At 46.1% G+C, this 19,151-nt stretch overlaps 1 protein-coding gene across 1 annotated transcript in view; it reads right to left on the reverse strand.

Annotated features, from left to right (window-relative positions):
- Positions 1 to 19,151, reverse strand: part of wdr75 (WD repeat domain 75) — a 144,703-nt gene that overhangs the window by 62,322 nt on the left and 63,230 nt on the right. Inside the window, exons 12-14 of the mRNA XM_084309515.1 lie at positions 12,664 to 12,839; positions 3,939 to 4,099; positions 2,837 to 3,017 (exon numbers count right to left, since the gene is read on the reverse strand). Coding sequence (XP_084165641.1) covers positions 2,837 to 3,017; positions 3,939 to 4,099; positions 12,664 to 12,839 — 518 coding nt within the window. The remainder of the gene's footprint in view (positions 1 to 2,836; positions 3,018 to 3,938; positions 4,100 to 12,663; positions 12,840 to 19,151) is intronic.

The following is a 19,151-nucleotide window of genomic DNA, read 5'->3' on the forward strand; positions in this document are numbered from 1 at the left end:
TGGGACAACAGTCCACTTTTACGAAGCCCAACACCAAGGCAAAAGCTGCAACAATTGCATCTTATTGTGTCAGTCATATTCTCGCTAAAAAGAAAAAATCCTTCAAAGACGGCGAATGTGTAAAAGAGGCAGACTGCCGCTGCCGATTCACTCTTCGGTAATTCCAAGTATCACAGAGATTATGAATGCTGTTAAAGACCTTCAGCTGTCACGTAATACTGTGACCCGGCGCTGTGAGGAAATGTCCGAAGATGTTCCCGAGCAACTCATGAGGGACATTAATACATGAGTGTTATTCCCTGCAGTTCGATGAATCGACTGATATGGTAGATGTGGCACAGCTATGTATTTACATTAGAATGGCCTTTGACGACATGAGCGCAAAAGAAGAGCTGCTCACCATATTGCCTCTTAAAGGATACACTAAAGGTGAAGACATCTTTCAAGCCTTCATGGAGTTCGCTAAGCAGAGCAAACTACCCCTCCATAAACTCATCCCTATTACAACCGATGGGGCACCAGCCATGGTTGGCTGTAATAATGGGTTCATCGGACTGTGTAAAAAAAGCGACGCTTTCCCGGACTTCCTTAATTACCACTGCATAATTCACCAACAAGTGCTGTGTGCAAAGATTTTAAATATGAAGGAAGTTATGGATATCGCTATGAAGATTGTGTGCTCTGTCAGGGCAAGGAGCCTACAGAGGAGGCTATTTCGTGCACATATGGAGGAGACGGGGGCGGAGCACAGACCTGCTGCTGCACACTGATGTAAGGTGGCTGAGCAGAGGTACATTTCTGGAAAGATTAAGCGAGTTGCTGCCTGAAATTAAAGAGTTTCTCAAGCTTGCTAAACATGCCGAATATACACATCTAGAGGACAACAACTGGCTTTTGAATTTGGCATTCATAACCGATGTCACTGGCATGCTGAATAACCTGAATTTAGAGCTGCAGGGAAAGGATAAATGTGTAATAAACATGATCAGCTCAGTGAATGCTTTTAAAAGCAAGCTCACCATGTGGGCAAGAAGGCTGCAAAGCAGTGACCTACGCAATTTTCCTCACATGCAAGCAGAACGTCAACGTCAGGGTGAGGACACCGCACAGTTTGATTGCACACATTATGAGGAGCAAGTTCAAAGCATCTTGTCAGAGTTTGATAAGCGCTTCACATACTTTTCAATACTTGAACCTGTTGCAAGCTACATGTGTTTTCCATTTGGAACTGTAGATGTGGATGACATCACATCCAAAGTGGCCACACTGTTTAATCTGGACAGCCATGCTGTGGAGAACGAGATCCTCACACTTCAAACTGACATTGAGATTAAAGCCAGGGCAACACAAGGGATGAAGGCAGAGTTCTGGGAGCTACTGCTGCCTGAGAAGTACCCCAACCTCAGGAGATGTGCCATGAACTTAACAGCATTTTTTGGATCAACCTACCTGTGTGAGTCTGCTTTCTCTCACATGAAGATCATCAAGTCCAAGTACAGAACCACATTGACAGATGACCATCTTGTGGACTGCCTGAGGCTTGCAACCAGCTCCTACAACCCAGACTTTGAAAAACTAGCTACCTCTTCCCAGTGCCAGCGTTCTCACTAAGGTAGAGACATTTAATTAAAAAAAAAAACAGATAAAGGAGAACCATCAGTTAACAGACCTTTTTGTGGAATAGTTTTTTGATTGTATTCCATTTTTTGCAATGCGACAGCTCTGTTTACACATCATTCCTATTCCCTTTTAATTGTACATATATTTTTGTTTTGATTGTATTGTTCCACTTTTGCTTTGGCAATGTAAACACATGTTTTCTCATGCCCATTGAACTGAGTGCGTGTGTGTTGTCAGTAGGGATGGGTACCTTTCACATTTGAACCGATACCGGTACCTGTGAATCGATATCGATACCGGTACCCAACGGTACCTTTTTTCGGTACTTTAGTCTCAAGAAATTTAATTTACCTACCTCAGCCATAAAAAAAAAATCCAAACTTCAAATAACTACAATTTCGACAGTTTTCGGCTCGTCATTGCTCCGACTGCTTTGTTGTTGAATCAAGTAAAATCCTAGGTAAGCATATATTGTGCGTGTGAACGTTGACATGAAAAAAAAAAGTTAAAGTTTCCGGTTTCTCACTTGATTCGATACTCGGTAGTACCGACGTGTTTCGGTTCGGTACCTCAAAAGTACCGAATTCGGTACCCATCCCTAGTTGTCAGTGTGTATGCAGAGTGTGAAATAAACGTGAGAAGTTACAGTTACAGTCTTGTCATTCTTGTAATTCCTACACTACACTGTTACAATGATATATAAAATAGCATATTATATTATATACCCATTCAATATGCACATGACAGAAAATATTATATGCCATATAATATTTTCTGTCATGTGCATATTGAATGGGTAATACTATTACTACTAATACTAGCCTTATGCACCTTATGACACTGTGAATATATTTTTCAGTTAGTTAGATAGTAAATTATATTGACCTATTTGTTTACACTGCTTGTGTTGTTTTTACTACCTGTACCCCCCCCCTTCCCCCATGCTGCTATTATGCCTGAATTTCCCCAAGGGGATCAATAAAGGAATATCTTATCCTATCTTAGCCGAGAGTAGGACAAATTTGGGCTGGTAGCTCTCGGCTAGGTGGCAAATAAAAAAGTAGATCTTTGTTCAAAAAAGGTTGGGCACCCCTGGTCTAAATGCATCAACCCCCCCCCCCCCCCCATTATAAGAGGCCCCTCCTTTATCGGAGGTCCCTCCTCTATTTGAGGATTTACGGTATGCGCTTTGTGTTTTGCGTGGGTTCGTTCTCACCTGATGGCCCCGGGTGGCTGAGACAATGTGGTCAGCAGCTCCCAGGAGGCGGGGCTCCACACAGTCGCCACCTCCTTAAAGCCAACGGCCAATAGGGAGCCGTCAGCAGAGAAGGAGCAGCACTCTGGCACCAGTCCGTGATAGGCACCCACAAAATCACACGACCAAGACGCCCCTTCATCTGCCCGGCCCAAGAGGGAGAGAAGGACAGAGGGAGAGAGGAAGAACAGAACACACATTTTTATCAGTAGACATTCTAGCCTGACCTGTCCAGTAAGGGGGGGGGGGGATTGTATAAAGTTGCCTCCTTCTTGGGCAAAAACAAACAAGCATTGGAAACAATTAACATGCAGCAGTCAACATTGTTGTAGCCTCAAGTTGTTTCAGGCATTTTCCGCCGTGACACTGTGTTTATGTGCACACGCCAGTCGGGCTAATAGACTGCATCATGATTCATCGGGAGGATAAGGCGTTTATGCATCTCTGCATCGCAAATGATTAAGAAAATCTCTGTATACACGAGTAAACTTAATATTCTGAATATTCCCATGGAAATGGAAACTAGTCTGCAAAAACTAATCTAAGCTTCACCCAGAACTTCAAAAACACTCACTCACAAAGCAATATTTAACTATGGTAGAAACGTGTCACTTTCTTTAACGCGCTCACTTTCATTTTGAAAATTAACAAACAAAAACAGTGATTGTAATTCTCAGAATTGTGGCTGTTTGCCGTTTTGGCTAATGACAGTGAGGGGGGGGGGGGGGCGCTGGAGGCAGGTGATTAATGTGGATCTCCCTGGCAGCTAATGTGGGGGGTTGAATACTTTGGGCTCATTAGCAGTCACCACTCAGATCTACTCATTAGGAGCTGGATCTGCTAAAAGAAGAAAACGTTCTACCAAAATGAGACCTTCTGGTTCCCTCCTTGTTCCAAAAACAACATTATTAAGCATTTGCGATGTCGGTTGAACAGAAAAGCAGAAACAAACACAGGACAGAGGTACTATGCTAAAAGAGAGTATAATTCTGTTGGACCCAAACCGCTGAGCCACACCTTCCTCTTCTGGTGGAGTATGTGAAGGAAGCGGGCTGCTGCTTACCCTCCTCCGCGTGGGCCGGCGCTGCCAGCTGCCAGGCTTTGAAGTGGCCGTCTCGGCTGGCCGTGACCAGCGTGGCGGTCTGGCTGTCGGCTGCGGGGCAGAAGCAAATGGCGGTAATCCTGGCCTCGTGAGGCGCCGAGACGGTGGTGTTCAGCGCAAAACTGCGAGGAGGGTGACGAGGCAGGGAGAAGGGGAGGACATGAGAGTGGGTTTAAGGGCAGGGAGAGGGGGAGGACATGAGTGGGTTTAAGGGCATGCAGGAGTCCTCACATTATAATGCTCCCATGGGGGGGGTTTTCCACCCACCACTCAAAATCAAGTATCAGATCCCTATAGGGAGGTGTAGTCTGACGTCACTTTAGACTGGCCGCACGGTCCACCCGTTTAGGGATTTATCATTGGGAAAATAGATTATCGGCTATTGTAATAATTATGCCTCATGAACATTGGCAAGCTTTCCATTTGTGCACAAAATTAGTTCCCTTCTATCACTAACATTATTGTTTAAGCATTTTTGGTTGAAATCAAATTTGACGTAATTATTTTACGATTAATTGCAAATGTTTTCATCTTGAGCTATAGATTGTGGATGAATATGCACAGAAAGGTACACCATGCAAATGTTCATGCTTTATTTGTTTTAAACGAGACGATTTAGAAATGGGCAAATACATCGCAATTTCAAGCGAGGTGGATGGGGCGGAAACAACAATGATGTAACCACTACATAACACCCCCCTATTCCTGATAATGATCATTTGAGATCAAAACATTGATCCATGTCTGTTGAAAATTAACACTTCCAATTTACAATGTCCGGCCCAGTTTGCAGAAGTTTATGGCAAATATGCTGTAGATAGTGTGGATATTCCAAAAGCGAATACATAATGCAGCATATACAGGAGCAGCTCAATAAATTTGAATAGCATGGAAACGTTTATTTATTTCAGTAATTCAATTAAAAAAGTGAGTCTCATATTATAGATGCATTACATGTAATGTGAAAACCCCAAATTCTGTATGTCAGAAATATAAGATTTTGAATACATTGGTTGGGGCTCTTTTTGCACAAATGACTGCATCAATGTGGCGTGGCATGGAGGCCATCAGTCTGTGGCACTGCTGAGGTGTTATTGAAGCCCAAGTTGCTTTGATAGTGGCCTTCAGCTAGTAGGGCTGACCTTCGAATTTTTTTGGCAATCGAAGCTTCGGGGCCGAGCTTCGATTTTACTTCGAAGCTTCGAATTAAAAAAGAAATTAATTAATAAATTTTTTTTTATGTTGTGGGACTTGTACAGCACTTTGGTAAACTTTGTTGTTTTTAAATGTGCTCTATAAATAAAGTGGATTGGATTAATGAATTAAGTAGCCCCTTTCGTGACTGTGACGCAGCCAACACAGTGTGATTTAATTCAAGGTGGATCGCTGTTGTCGTTTGAACAACTTCAGATTTCATGGGAACTACCAATCCCCCAAATCAAGAATGTTTAAGATGAATGAAGTAAGATTTTGATTATTTGAAATATGGCCTGTGTAGACTAAACTATGCACAGAATTATGTCAGTCTACAAGGTCCGGATTCTACATGGTCCGGCAATGTAGACCTTGTAGACTACACTACAGACCAATTATCAGTGAATGTTCATGCATTTTTAAGAAGGGCTACTTCCACAAAAAAACAAAGAACTCACCAAAACATCTCAGTAGCACCTTATCTAAATGATCTATTTCATACCGTAATTCCTCTAATAGTGACCGGTATTCAATTACAAACCGGGTCTCTATTAATGGCCGGGTGCGCTCTTGAGCTAAGCAATTATAAGCCGACCTCCTAATACAAGCCGGGATACTAATATACTGAGCTGCATACTGAGCTGCTAAGGTAAAGTTACTTGATTTCACTTTGAAAACGTTGAAATGACCAGTGACCACCTGTAATTGCACTGTTTACTATTTCATACAGTACTTGGTTTCAATAAATAAACCCAGTACATTTTACTGGGTTCAAACTGACACAAAATGTTGATTTATTCATTATGATCCGTTTGAAAATTAGAAATATAGGCCTCTCTCTTATACATGCCTCCTCCTAATAAAAGCCTGGTACCCGCTACAGTTTAAGCAAATACAAGCCCGGGTCACTATTAGAGGAATTACGGTATATGGAGATTCATATTTATTTATGTATTGCATGCATTTCTACATTTTATTTCCTATTTTGTTTATTCATCCCAGTATCTTTCTTTCTTATGTGTGGAATTCTACAAGGCATTTACATTCACATTTACATTTAGTCATTTAGCTGACGCTTTTATCCAAAGCGACTTACAAGTTCTGTACGACAGGTCATCAGGAAGGATACAACTCTATCAGCTGAGTAACAATATTCATCAAAGTGTTGCGTGTTACAGTGTAGGTTAGTTTATTAGGACAAGTGCATGACAGTAAGGTTAGTTAGGGTTAGATATTTTTTATTTTATTTTTTAAATTTTATTTCAGATAATGGTTGAAGAAGTGCGTCTTTAGTCGACGGCGAAAGATTGGATGGGATTCGGCTGTCCTAACTGGGGTGGGTAGTTCATTCCACCATTGTGGGGCAAGAACTGAGAATAGGCGTGTAGGTGGTGTATATGTGTTTGAGGATGATATCCTTCAAACAGGCAATAGTGATGATATAATTTGGGCAGTGCTGATCTGGGTTACTTTCCTCCAGTGTATTTGTCCCCCGGCCCCACCCAATGGCCCCATGCACACACACACACCGAAGTAAAAATAAAAATAAATATATATATATATATTTTTTTTAACTTCGATTTTTTTTTTAATGTTCGAAGCTTGTGCCATCGAACGAAGCTTCGAAGCTTCGAAGTATTTAAGACAGCCCTATCAGCTAGTCTACATTGTTGGGTCTGGTGTCCCTCATCTTCCTCTTAACAATACTCTTCTCTATGGGGTTCAGGTCAGGCGAGTTTGCTGGCCAACCAAGCACATTAATACCATGGTTGTTAAACCAGTTATTGGTACTTTTGGCAGTGTGGGCAGGTGCCAGGTCCTGCTGGAAAGTGGAATCAGCATCTCCATAAAGCTTGTCAGCAGAAGAAAGCATGAACTGCTCTAAAAGTTCCTGGTAGACAGCTGCGTTGACTTTGGACTTGAGAAAACACAGTGGACCAACACCATAAGATGACAATCCACTCCTTGTGAATCTCCCACAAATTGAAAATGGGTTTTGCTTGACAATTCTCTCAAGGCTGTGGTTATCCCTGTTGCTTGTACACCTTTTCCTACTACTCAACGTTGTGTGGATATGCTTGGATACAACACTCTGAACAGCCAGTTTATTTAGCAGTGACCTTTTGTGCCTTACCCTCCTTGTGGAGGGTGTCAATGACAATCTTTTGGAAAACTGTCAAGTCAGTAGTCTTCCCCATGATTGTGTAGCCCACTGACCCTGACAGAGACTATTTAAAGGCTCAGGAAACCTTTGCAGGTTTTTAGTTAATTAGCTGTGTGGTCTACAATACTGAACATTTTCACAATATTCTAATTTACAGAATAGACATAATTCATGAGCTATAAGCCATAATCATCATAAAACTAATATTTCACTTTGTGTGTAATGAATCTATAATACATCAGTTTCACCTTTTGAATTGAATTACTGAAATAAATAAACTTTTGTATATGGACAAAACTGCTAAACTAGCCAATTCCCCTTGTATTAGATACGTGTGAAAAAAAAGCTTTTCCTCTCAAGCTCAGCCCTCTTTTCTTGATCCTTCAATCACAATTGTTGCTTCGCTCGGAAACAACATTTGTGGTCATGATTGGAGGATCAAGAAGGGGGTATTTTCTTTTAATACTTAACAATATCGATAATTATCGATATAGAGTGATATGATAACATTATAATATCGTTATCGTGATATCATTTTTGGCCATATCGCCCAGCCCTACCACGTTGATCGATTATTCCGCGCTCTTGCTCTCCGACTCAGTAAGCAGTGTGTGCAGTTTTTCCCCTACCATTGCCGGGACCCCCCGCCCCCCCCTGAAAGCTTAACCGTTTCTGCGCCAAGAACGAGTTTACCAGTTATTGCCCGCCATGCGTTCAGCGCCAGAAACAAGTTTACTAGTTTTTGGGATTGTTATTTCGTTTATTCGCTATATCTATTCATAATTCATAGCTGCAGCCTCTGGTATACCCTTCAGAGCCCGTTTGAGCTGGCAGATGGTCAACACCGCCCTCTACTGCCAGGCGGAGCTTTTGCATCTCATTGAAAATGGGCTGTTGTGTTTTAGGAGCCGATCTGAGCCGGGCAGGCAGGATTTAAATACTCAGGCGAGCCAGTTCTATACAACGATTGCATCGAACAGTAACTCCGCCCGCCCGTCATTGTGAAACGGTCGGTAGTGTGGTACAGACCTGCACAAGCATTATTTGGAATTGCGATCAGATATTTGGATCATCTCTTTTGCATTACATCAGATACAAGGTAAGAACATTATATATAAATTTGATCGTTGATCTGACATTTATTTTCCCCCCCGATCACAGCTATCTGTGTGGACCGTGTATGGCTGTTTACCGTTGGCTGCGGCTACTGCCCCGCTACGACGGTAATTTCATGTATGGACGAGGAGACACAATAATGATAATCTAGAATTGATTTCAGGATGATTAGATAATCAGCCGAAAAATTACAACGTGATGACTGGATTACAGTAAAATGCCCTTTTCTCGTCTTTTTCCTGGAATTACTGAAAAACACCCAAACCATACTCCATTCAAAACGGTATAAAACGGAAATGTACGGATGAAAAAACAATCCGTCTCGGGCATGTTGACTAGAAGCAACTCACTGAGACTCGACGGCGTTATTAGTAGGGGTGGGAATCACCAGTTTCATCATGATACGATACGATATCGATTCTTTGGACAACGATACGATATTTGCCGATATCACAAAGTCTCTCACGATACAATACGATTAGATTAGATTCAGGTGCCTGCAATCGATACGAGATGATATCATATGCCCATTTAACACAATCAGTAACATTTAGATCAACTAAAAAAAGGTAACGAAAATATCATTTGACATTTGTATTTTTGAGCTCTTCCAGACATTTAAAGGAAAATCAATCTATTGTTTTTAATACAAATAGACCTCCTGTTCACTGTAAAGTGCCACGTTTTGATATATTGAGCTTTAAACTTTAAGCTCCATTTTTTGGAACTCAAAACTCACAACCTAAAACCCCTCCCTACCTCCCTCTCCCAAACCGTTCCTACAACAATTTGTTGATGTTGCATGATCATGTATAGGATAGGCCTACATTTATTATGTATTATATTGTTTATGTTTAAATAACATTTAAACATCAAACTCCTCTGATCTCATCTGGTCTTTCCAAAGACGCACGCACACACACACAGAAAGGGAGAATGCTATGCTGTAACGTCTACACACACTGAGCTACTGCTGTTGTTCTTGGGCGGATATGAGACTCGCCACAGGATTTTCAAAATAAGAGTATCGATATGAATCGATCTTATTACATTGCATCGATCCGATTCGATCGTTGATAATTACATCGATGTATCGATCTGGATCGATGTATCGTCCCACCCCTAGTTATTAGACCCATAGATATAATATAAGATATATTTTAAGCACTTGCAAATGTCAGTCTAAAACTATATCCATTGAATAAAGACCTGGCGATGAATGGGGTATCAGCACCCCCTTCTGCTGGCAGTAAATGTGTTAAGATTTTTTTTTTTTTTTGTGTGAAAAATTCATATCAGAAAACAGGAAAAGATAAAAACGGATTTCATAGGGCCCTAGACTATCGCATGCTTCCTCTGACACATGTGTACCCAGCCCACCGCTTCTTTTCACCTGGCAGCGCGGACTCTCACTGGGAGAGTGTAACGTGTGGAAGGTCACACTACCTCTCCTAGATCCTTCCCTTGCTGTGCAGGCGCCCCGACCGAACTGTAGGAGTCGCTGCCAGGACCCACCCTCGCCGGGTTTCCCACCCGCTAACACTGCCAATTGTGTTACTATGGACGGTCGGCCAACCCGGAAGCACCACAGCTGGATTCGATCCCACTGTCTCTGCGGTGGTAGACAGACTCTTAGTCCGCTGCGCTGCATGCTGCCTGCATTTGAATTTTTAAGTGTAGCGTGTGTAGGGACGAAATGCAAATAGATTTAATATAATACACGTATCGGGCTATTACTAGCCTCCCAGGAATTACCCTAAACCGCTCTAAAACCATACTTAAATTCACCACGGTATAAAACGGGATTGTATGGATGGAAAAGAATTATTTTTCACATCTTAAATAATCGATACTCTATGCCAAATGGGCCATAGTATTGCATCCATAGCTAAAATATAGAAAATATTATAGCCCTGCAAACAAGGTGACCGACCCCATTGGTTTAATGCATGGCAGCACATAGCCATATCCCGTTCCCAGCGTGGCAGAGAACGAGTTTTAAGGTGAGTTAATAAATTCACTCTGAAAATCTGCTCCACTCTAATAAACTGAATCTTCGGTCAGAGCGTCCAGCGTGCATGCTGAGGCCTCAGAATTTCCTAACAAATGAGTTTGCTCGCTGCGACACTGGTTGTAAATAGTTATCAGTGTTGTATGTGCCTCCCTGTATTGTAAATAGTTCATGTGTGTTGTCACTACTGTATATATAATTGTAAATAAGTTAATTTATGTGTTTTAAATATTGTTCATATGTATTTACCTCATTTATGTGCAATCGTTTAATTTCAGCTCAGTGTAGAGAAATGCACCGATACCAACAACCGTCCATGACGACACCGTTGACACCACGTATCCAAGACACGCACGCCCCGCGACAACACTAGTAGTTTCAGGGGGGCGTACGACCCCCCCTGAAAAAAATCCTAGGGGAAACACTGGTGTGGGTATCCAAGATGATCCGCAGGTGTGTACGAGTGTATTTTTGTTTTTCACCTGCAGGCTGCATGCGTGTGTGTGAATGAGAGGGAGATGCATGCAAGACGTTGACTAGGTTGGGGAACACTCGTTTGGCAAGATCTGTTGTTGTGAATGTATTATCACATTTAACACTTTCTGCGCCAGACCCGAGATTTCTCGGGTTATCTCGCCAGCGGTTGAGCGCCAGAACCCCCCAAAAAATCTCGGGGTTATCGTTTTCAATTTGAATAATCTATACACTCATGGACCTCTGTGTTATCATTGGGACTCATTCTGAGATGCAGAGTGCGCAATACCAGCCGAATCCTGCTAGATGGCAGTATCGCCTACCCTTTGAAACCTCATTTCACACTGTGTTTCATCGTATATGGGCCGGGCGGAGAATTTAGACCAAGCCAAGTGAATCGCTTCACCCGAGCACTTTGAAACGTGTTCAGCACACTCCATGGATATTTTGTGCCAGTTCATGTCAGGGACCCGATGGACATCAATACTGGAAATCGCGATCAGACAATTGGAATATTCTTTTTGGGATACCTCCTAGTAAAGGTAAGGACTATATGACATCAATCCTACTTTGATCCAACAATGATTTCACATCGATCGCAACGATCAACCTATGTAGTATACAAAAAAATGCTGTTGTTGATGATCAGAGCATCAAAAAACACCCCCCCCCTTTTATGCATTCATGATGAAACATAATACCCATTATATACCTTTGATTTGGAAATGTCCAGGCGTGCAACGCGAACGCCTTTAGCAAAATTTGCATATCGCTCCATAACGCAGTTTCCAGGAATTAGCCAGGATCACACTAAATTAAACTATACAATATTCACAGCGGGGCGTGGCTACGTGGCGTAGTGGGCAAGGCACTCGCCACGAAATGCTGGAGACGCTGGGCTCGTCAGTTCGAGCCCAGCGCTCCACATTTGCTTTCAGTTTAGCTGGTCGTCCGTACTAATACACATTGGCCGTATTAGGGGGTGGGAAACTGATGGGTGGGGATCGGGCGTTGTGGACAGCGACTCCTACAGGTCGGTTGGTGCGCTGAGCAGTAGAATCAGGGAGTGTAGGGGGCAGCATGAGCCTCCCACGCGTTACTCCTCGCAACTGAGAGATCGAGCTGCGCAGGTGAAAAGATGCGACTGCTGTTACCTCAAGTACCGGAGAGGACTTGTGCTATGTATGACTTAGTCCACATTGCAGCCGGCTTGTTGGAGGCAAGAAACAGCGTCCGTGACAGGGGAGGGTTGAATTGGATGATACGAAATTGGGATGGGAGAAAATATAGAAAAATGGGAGAAAAAGTGGATAAAAAAAAAAAAAAAAATATTCACAGCGGGATAACACGCGAACGTATACATGAAAACATTTATTCTTTTTTACATGTTGGACGAGGGATAGTTACTGTCAAATGAGCCATAGTATTGTCTCCATAGCTATAGTATAGAATATAGATATAGCTCTGCAAACATTGTGACGCACAATGAAAATGCCTATATTTTGAAGCGTGGCGCATTTACTACAGGATGAGAATAATAGCTGGCAGTCAAAGTGTTAAAAGTCTAGACACCCAAAATAAGACAACGGCCCTTTTTCTTTTTCAAGGAAAAAAAAACCCAGTGTTATATTCGGCACAATCCGGTAGTGTCACGCACATGGGAAGTGAAAACAGAAGCGGCAGGCCGGCAGCATCCTTGTTGCCTAGAGACGTATACGGTGAATTACCTCTGGGTTTGCTCGTCGTACACCCACAGTTTCAAGTTGATCTCCAGCTCAGAGTCTTTTTGTTTTCTCTCCTCCACTGTAGCCAGCCAATTCCCCCGGGTGTCGAAGGCCGCCTCGACTACCTCAAACTGCTCCAGGCCCCCCTGGTGAATGTACTCCTGCTGCACGATGTCCAGCTACGAGAAAACAATTCACATTTTTAAATGTGGGCATTTCTGCTTTATTTGATGAGACCGTGTGAAAGACAGAATGTGGAGAGGAAGAGAGAAGTGGGATGACGAGGTCACGGGTCAGATTGGAACCTAGAACAGATAAGATGGCTTTTCTCAAGCCAAACGTGTTTCAATGAGAAGGGTGTGAGGAGCTGATGAGTTGTGTGGAAAGCTGTGAATTTGTGTTACTAGATCTTTGTAGTATTTTCTTTGAATAGATTGAACTGATGGTGAATTGACCCTGATCTGAAAAGTAAAAGAGGACTAATTTACACCAAGGTATGACTGGTAAATTGCTAAGCAGAGTTCTGGTGTAAATGTATTAACGTTAGGTTATGGCTATAACCAAGTTCTGTTAGTTAGGGGTGACGCTTGGCATCACCTACTGCACTCCCTCGCGTACGTGCACGCGTACTGAATAACATTCCACAAATATACCTTTAATACCAGTATTAGTCTGACCATACCCCTCATCAGCTTACCTTCATAAGCAGGTGTGTGGTCACCTGCTCTCCTCCTTCCCAAGCTTTCACCACAAGGTGAGGTCAAGGGCTGCAGCGGCCGTCTGATGCCAAGCGTCACCCCTAACTAACAGAACTTGGTTATAGCCATAACCTAACGTTCTGTTTCGTTAAGGGGCTCTGCTTGGCATCACCTACTGCACAAGGGAGGCCAAGCGGAGCCGCTGGCTGACAAATACACCCCGCTGACAGCCCCCCACAACCATCAGAACAGGGAGGGCCGAGCCCCCCCGACCCCCCCTAATGGAGGGCATCCCCCCTATTAGGGGCTTCACGGGAGGGCGACGGACCCGACCGTGCGAAGAGGCACTCAAGCAACCCAACGCACAGGGTGAGCAGACCGTGGCTTGACCCCACGACTACACCCACGCACAACCCGCATGCCACCCGGGAACGAACGTAGGAACAACCTCGTCACTGCCCCCAGAATCACGGGGTCAAGGGCAAACCCAACCCCGTGGCAAGGCCGTAGCAGCGGAGCGCGAAGGAAGACCCAGACCCACCAAAAGGACTGGACTCCCTGGAATGGGGGCCCGGAGAAGGCCATGATGCCAGCATCAAGACCCCACCAGGGGGGCACCTAGTGACCCCGCCCCCCACATCGCCAGCGTATTTGGACAAAGGCCCCTCAGCCGAGCGGGCCCTGTCCTCCCCAACAGCACACCGCCTGGAACACAGGCCCTGCAACAGGCAGACAGCATGGTCATAACACACAAGAGTTAACCAACGGAAGCAGGCAGTGCACCGGGGAAAAAGACCAGGCAACAGGCTGTCAGCCCAAGCCTGGAAACTGCGGACGAGGCAGGCGCCAGAAAGGACAGCTGAAAACAGCCGCCCCGGCGGAAGGGGCGTATGCTGGCATTGTCGCATAACCAAGCTTTTAAACAGCACGTCAGAAGTGGGATCCATAGACCACTCGGCCCCTGACAGCTGCCCACAGAAAAAGCCCATACGATCGGCAGACGTCATGAACGTGCAGGGGCACCCTCAACCGGAGAACCGGGAGTTGACACTGCAGCAACACACCAGAGAACCAACCACCCAGGCATCACCCCATGCAACGGTTGGTCCCATAACCCCTCAGGAAAGAAACCCCAAAACACATCTGCGGCACCGCCGCAGCCCGCGTTCCGGTTCCCAACAGGGCTATCCCGGGCCTACGGGTCAACGAGCATCACCCCGGACCGGGCCCGGTGATACGGGGAGCACAGGGTCCCCCGAGGAGGTTAAAACCACCCAACAGGCCCCTCAGCGCCAAAACGCAAGAGAAGAGCGTAAAAATGGAAGACCAGCCCCAGCACCCCGCACTCGGTATTCCCAGGAGGTCACCCAACCAAGTACCAACCAAGACCAACCCGTACAGCGGCCGAGATCCGACGAGATCGGACGCGTACAGGTCGGCACGGCCGTAAGCCATTACGACAGTGCAGAATACAACGCACCCAACAAGGGTCCCATAGCGCTCAACCCTGTGACACCCGGATCGACCTAGCATTTTTCCCCCTGAAAAAGTCCCTCAGGGTACCAGAACAGCAGATCTGCATCCCCAGCGGACAACGGGTGCAACTGATCTGGACCAGCGCGACCAGAACCAGTCCCGTGCCCTAATCACGCCGACCTGCCAACCCCAGGAGAAGGGGCAGATATGCGCGTTTGATCCCAACACAAAAAAGAAGGCGCCACCCAGACGTGTCGGTATGAACCGCGTCCGGTGGCCCACCCCTAGGGCGTGAGACCCTTCCCCATATGTCCAGACCCATTCCGTCATCATCCCCTGACATGAACGGGAACCCATCGACAACACACAGGATGTCGGAAGAGGAAAAACCCCCATCCCAATTGCTCCATAAAAACGCTGTTTCACCCAAGCAAACAAGGCGCGCTAGTCAGCCAATGGCCCAAAAGCACATCCTGAGCCAGCACTATGTGTGCGTTTGGACATACCCACATCAACAATAGGCCGTTTAGACCACCATATTGAATCGCCAAGACGCCCAGGGAAACGACAAGAGGGGCGAGATGCAATCAACTCCATGAATGAATGAATGAAAAAATTTACCCAACAGACTGCAGTACAGGAATACATACAATAGGATAAGGGGAGGCAGACCTGAGAAAGACGTTAGTCTTGTTTCCATCAGGGACCCTCATTTCCAATCCATCAAGACACATTCAACTCTTTATAAAAATAAAGAAAAGGCATCACCCGTATGACCCAACTGCACAGCTGGGAGTAAAAACCCTGTTTATCACATGATTTTAATCCAGTCACTCCTTTTAATCAGAGTGTAAGACCAGACCCTCCCAGAAACACCTTCCCACATGAGACTACGGTCAAGAAAAAAGATATGTAAACTGTGAGACACGTGACCAATAGACTCAAGTTTGACACATAAACCGGGCGCAGCAGGCCTGTAAGCCCTGCGCCCAACCTCGACATCTTTAAGACACCAGCTCATGGAAGGCGTCGCCATAGCAACAACGCTACAACGGGCGGGGAAAACCCACCGGATCCTGTCATAACAGGAGTCGGTAGAATACCCCTTCCCCCCCCCCCCCCCCCCCCGTCAAGCACTGGCTTGGCCCTGACTGGCTCAGCAGAAAAGATCAAAAATCCCCTAAACCAATCAAGTGGGAAAGGAGGGGTTTATTCGACACCCCCTCCCGAAAACACACCCTTTATCCCTACACACAGAAACACAACCGTAGCCATCTTGAAAACCTCCGGTAGAAAGCAATGCATAGCATAAGCCAGGGATCGGCAATAGGCGGCCCGCGGGCCGACATTGGCCCGCCAGCAATAATTTCTGGCCCGTCAGATTATTTTGAGAATATGATATTTATTTTACGCGCAGGAAATATTCACTCGGGACGCCAGGGTGTCTTTTATTGTGAAGCTGTATCTATCTACCGGTAGTCATCAATAGCACTATAGCCAATTGAAATGCTAGAAATGGTCACGTGGACTGGGAGAACCAATGGAATAGTCCCTAACGAACTTTCACTTCCGCGTTCGAGATGGAGCGAGTAACAAAATGTGTTAAAAAACAAAACAAACATCTTTGGATAGGGAAATGCAACAGGGAAATATAACGCTTCTTTTAATAAACAGGAGCCATACTTAAAATACGGGTTTATTGCAACAGGTCGGTGATTCTTGCGTGTCGAGCCGACGTCCTCTCTGCATAATATGTGGCGACAACAACAACGAGGAAATGGTTGTTATTACAACTGTGTTCCAAGTTGGCAGATAAAGTAGCTGCATTCAACGCCAATCTGGAATTGGAGGGCGGCGAGTGGATATGTGACATGTTTCAAACATTAGCAGGGATTTTGGAGGACTGAACAACAAACAAGGTATGGTGAGTCGTGTTTTCATGCATTCTGTCTTCTGATCTGTTCATCACCCGCCGCGGTGATCTGCAACAGCTGATCTGCTGTTCATGAATGAATGAATGAAAACTTTATTTAACAGATTGCAGAATGGGTACAATACAGTACGGCGCAATACACACAATTGTTAAGCTGATCTGCAACAGCTGAGAGCTGTTCATGAATGAATGGATGAGTGAGAACTTTGTTTGGCGGATTGCAGAGTGGGTGCAGTGCAGTGCGGCGCAGTGCACACGGTTGTTGGGGGGATGCAGACCAGAGAAAAACTTTTGTCTTTTTTCAATATCAGTATATTAAATTAGCCATTGTTTTTGATCCTGGCCCGCCAAGCAACGGCTTGGGGAAAATCTGGCCCGCGGCAAAACCTAATTGGCGACCCCTGGCATAAGCTAATACAATGCCTGCTACCCACAAAAAGTGTAAAAGGTTTTACAACAAAACATAAGTCGCCTGTGCGTGAATCCTATACCCGTTGCCTATGTCATACATAGGAAAAACGCTGAACGAGAGTAACGGCTAGGCCGTGAAAAAGTGTGCGTACGAGCATTACTGCAACTAAACAACACAGCATTGTGAAAACACATATACTTAGTTAAAGCAATGGAATAACACCAGTTCTAATTGCATGTGGAGCATCAAGCTAAATAGAACCCATTACCGAGTGTAAGTTGCAGACCTTGCTTAACCTCGTAACACAACACAACTCACCCCCCAACGTAAACAGGGTAGATCCATATATACACAACCCCACCATATGATTTGTTTGAAGAAACACACAGTTTGTTCGGCCAAAACACAGTCCCCCTTATGTCGGGGAACTTTTTTTATTAAATACTAATAAAGTTTAAGGCACAAAATCATAGAGGGGCCGGGAAGGGTGTAGGAGAGGGGATACAGAGGGGAAAAAGTCACTCCTAACGGCGTCTGCCACCTCGCGCCGCTCGAGTCTTGCCACCCCGGGGAGCCCCGGAGGGACGGTAGGTTACAGTCTGCTGGACACGACGTTCCCTACCGTCTCCTCCGGTCTGGGATGGGCCGGCGGTGGCCGAAGCGCCGTTTCGTCCCCTGGCCCTCTTGGCAGGGCCAGCAGCGGCGGCGGAGGCAGTGGTAGCGGCGACGGAGACAGCTCGACGTCGCGGAAGCCTTCTGCCCCCACCGGCAAGGACGGGAGGCGGAAAATGGGGTTGGAGGATGGATCTCTCCTCTGCCATCTCTCTGCATGTTGAGGTCATCAATTGCAGGGCCTTCCCGAACAGGCCAGCGTCGGAGAGGGCGGCCGTCAGAAGAGGGGCTCTCTTCTTCTCTGGCACACGGGCCTGCTCCAGCCAAAGGTGACGCTGGCCCAGGGTGGCCAGGGCGCGCACTTTCCCCATGGCTATGGCCAGCACCTGGGAAAGGTGCAGGACAGCTCCCGCAGCCTGGGTGATCTGATCGCATTTTATCTCGTTCAGATCCGTGCCGCACGTCATTATCCCCGATACAAATCTAGCCAGGTGGGCGATGTTAGACGCCGCAGCCAGCGATTGTGTACCAGCGATGAATGACTGGTCACCCCAATAAGCCAATCGCCTAGCCGACTTCCCCTGGAGGACCGGCTTGCATAGGGGTTCCCACACCATATCCGGACAGAGGAGCGCGGCCATCGGATTGTCAAGCCGAGGCACGCCCTCCCCCATACCTTTGACTAACCCCGACACCCGCGTAACTGGTACGTAGGCGGGAGTTAGTCCCATGATGGACACCGCCTGACCCCGACGAACATAGGCCCCCATCGATGGGAAAAATGGGTAGACAACGTCCACCCCTCTCACTGGGGGACGCTGCCAGGGATGGCCTATGAGGTCATCAGGGACAGGTGCAGGCAATGGCAGCGGCACACCGTTTGCGGTGGCGGCTACCGCCATGAGCTCGGGAAACAAGGCCCGCAGTTCCCCCTGCAAACCTTCCTCCACCGACCCCGCATCCCTCGCATACAGCAGGCTGCGACTGGTCAAGGAGCCACAATCCGATGCGGCCGACAGTAGGGCATCCTGCTGATGAGGCCAAGGTGGTTCCTCGACATCCTCGAACAAGGCGCCCCATGGAGCCATTTCTCCCCCCTCCGGGGTCTCCGGAGGAGGGATACTCTCCTCCACGGGACCATCATACAAGAATCCGTCCGCCTCTTCCATGAAGTCCTCAGTTTCCATCAGAAATCCAGAGTCGGACGCATCCTCGCTGGTCTCCAGCAGCTCCCCAAACCCAGGCCGTTCGCGTCTGCACGCCACCATCTTGCGACGCGAGCGAGCAGACGCGAAAAGTTTGCGGCGCAAATCCTCCGGCTCCAAAACAATCCCCCGTTCATCAACGGGCGATTCCCCAG

The sequence above is a fragment of the Notolepis coatsorum genome (assembly GCF_963971535.1).
Source record: "Notolepis coatsorum genome assembly, chromosome: 3".
NCBI classification, from domain to species: domain Eukaryota; kingdom Metazoa; phylum Chordata; class Actinopteri; order Aulopiformes; family Paralepididae; genus Notolepis; species Notolepis coatsorum.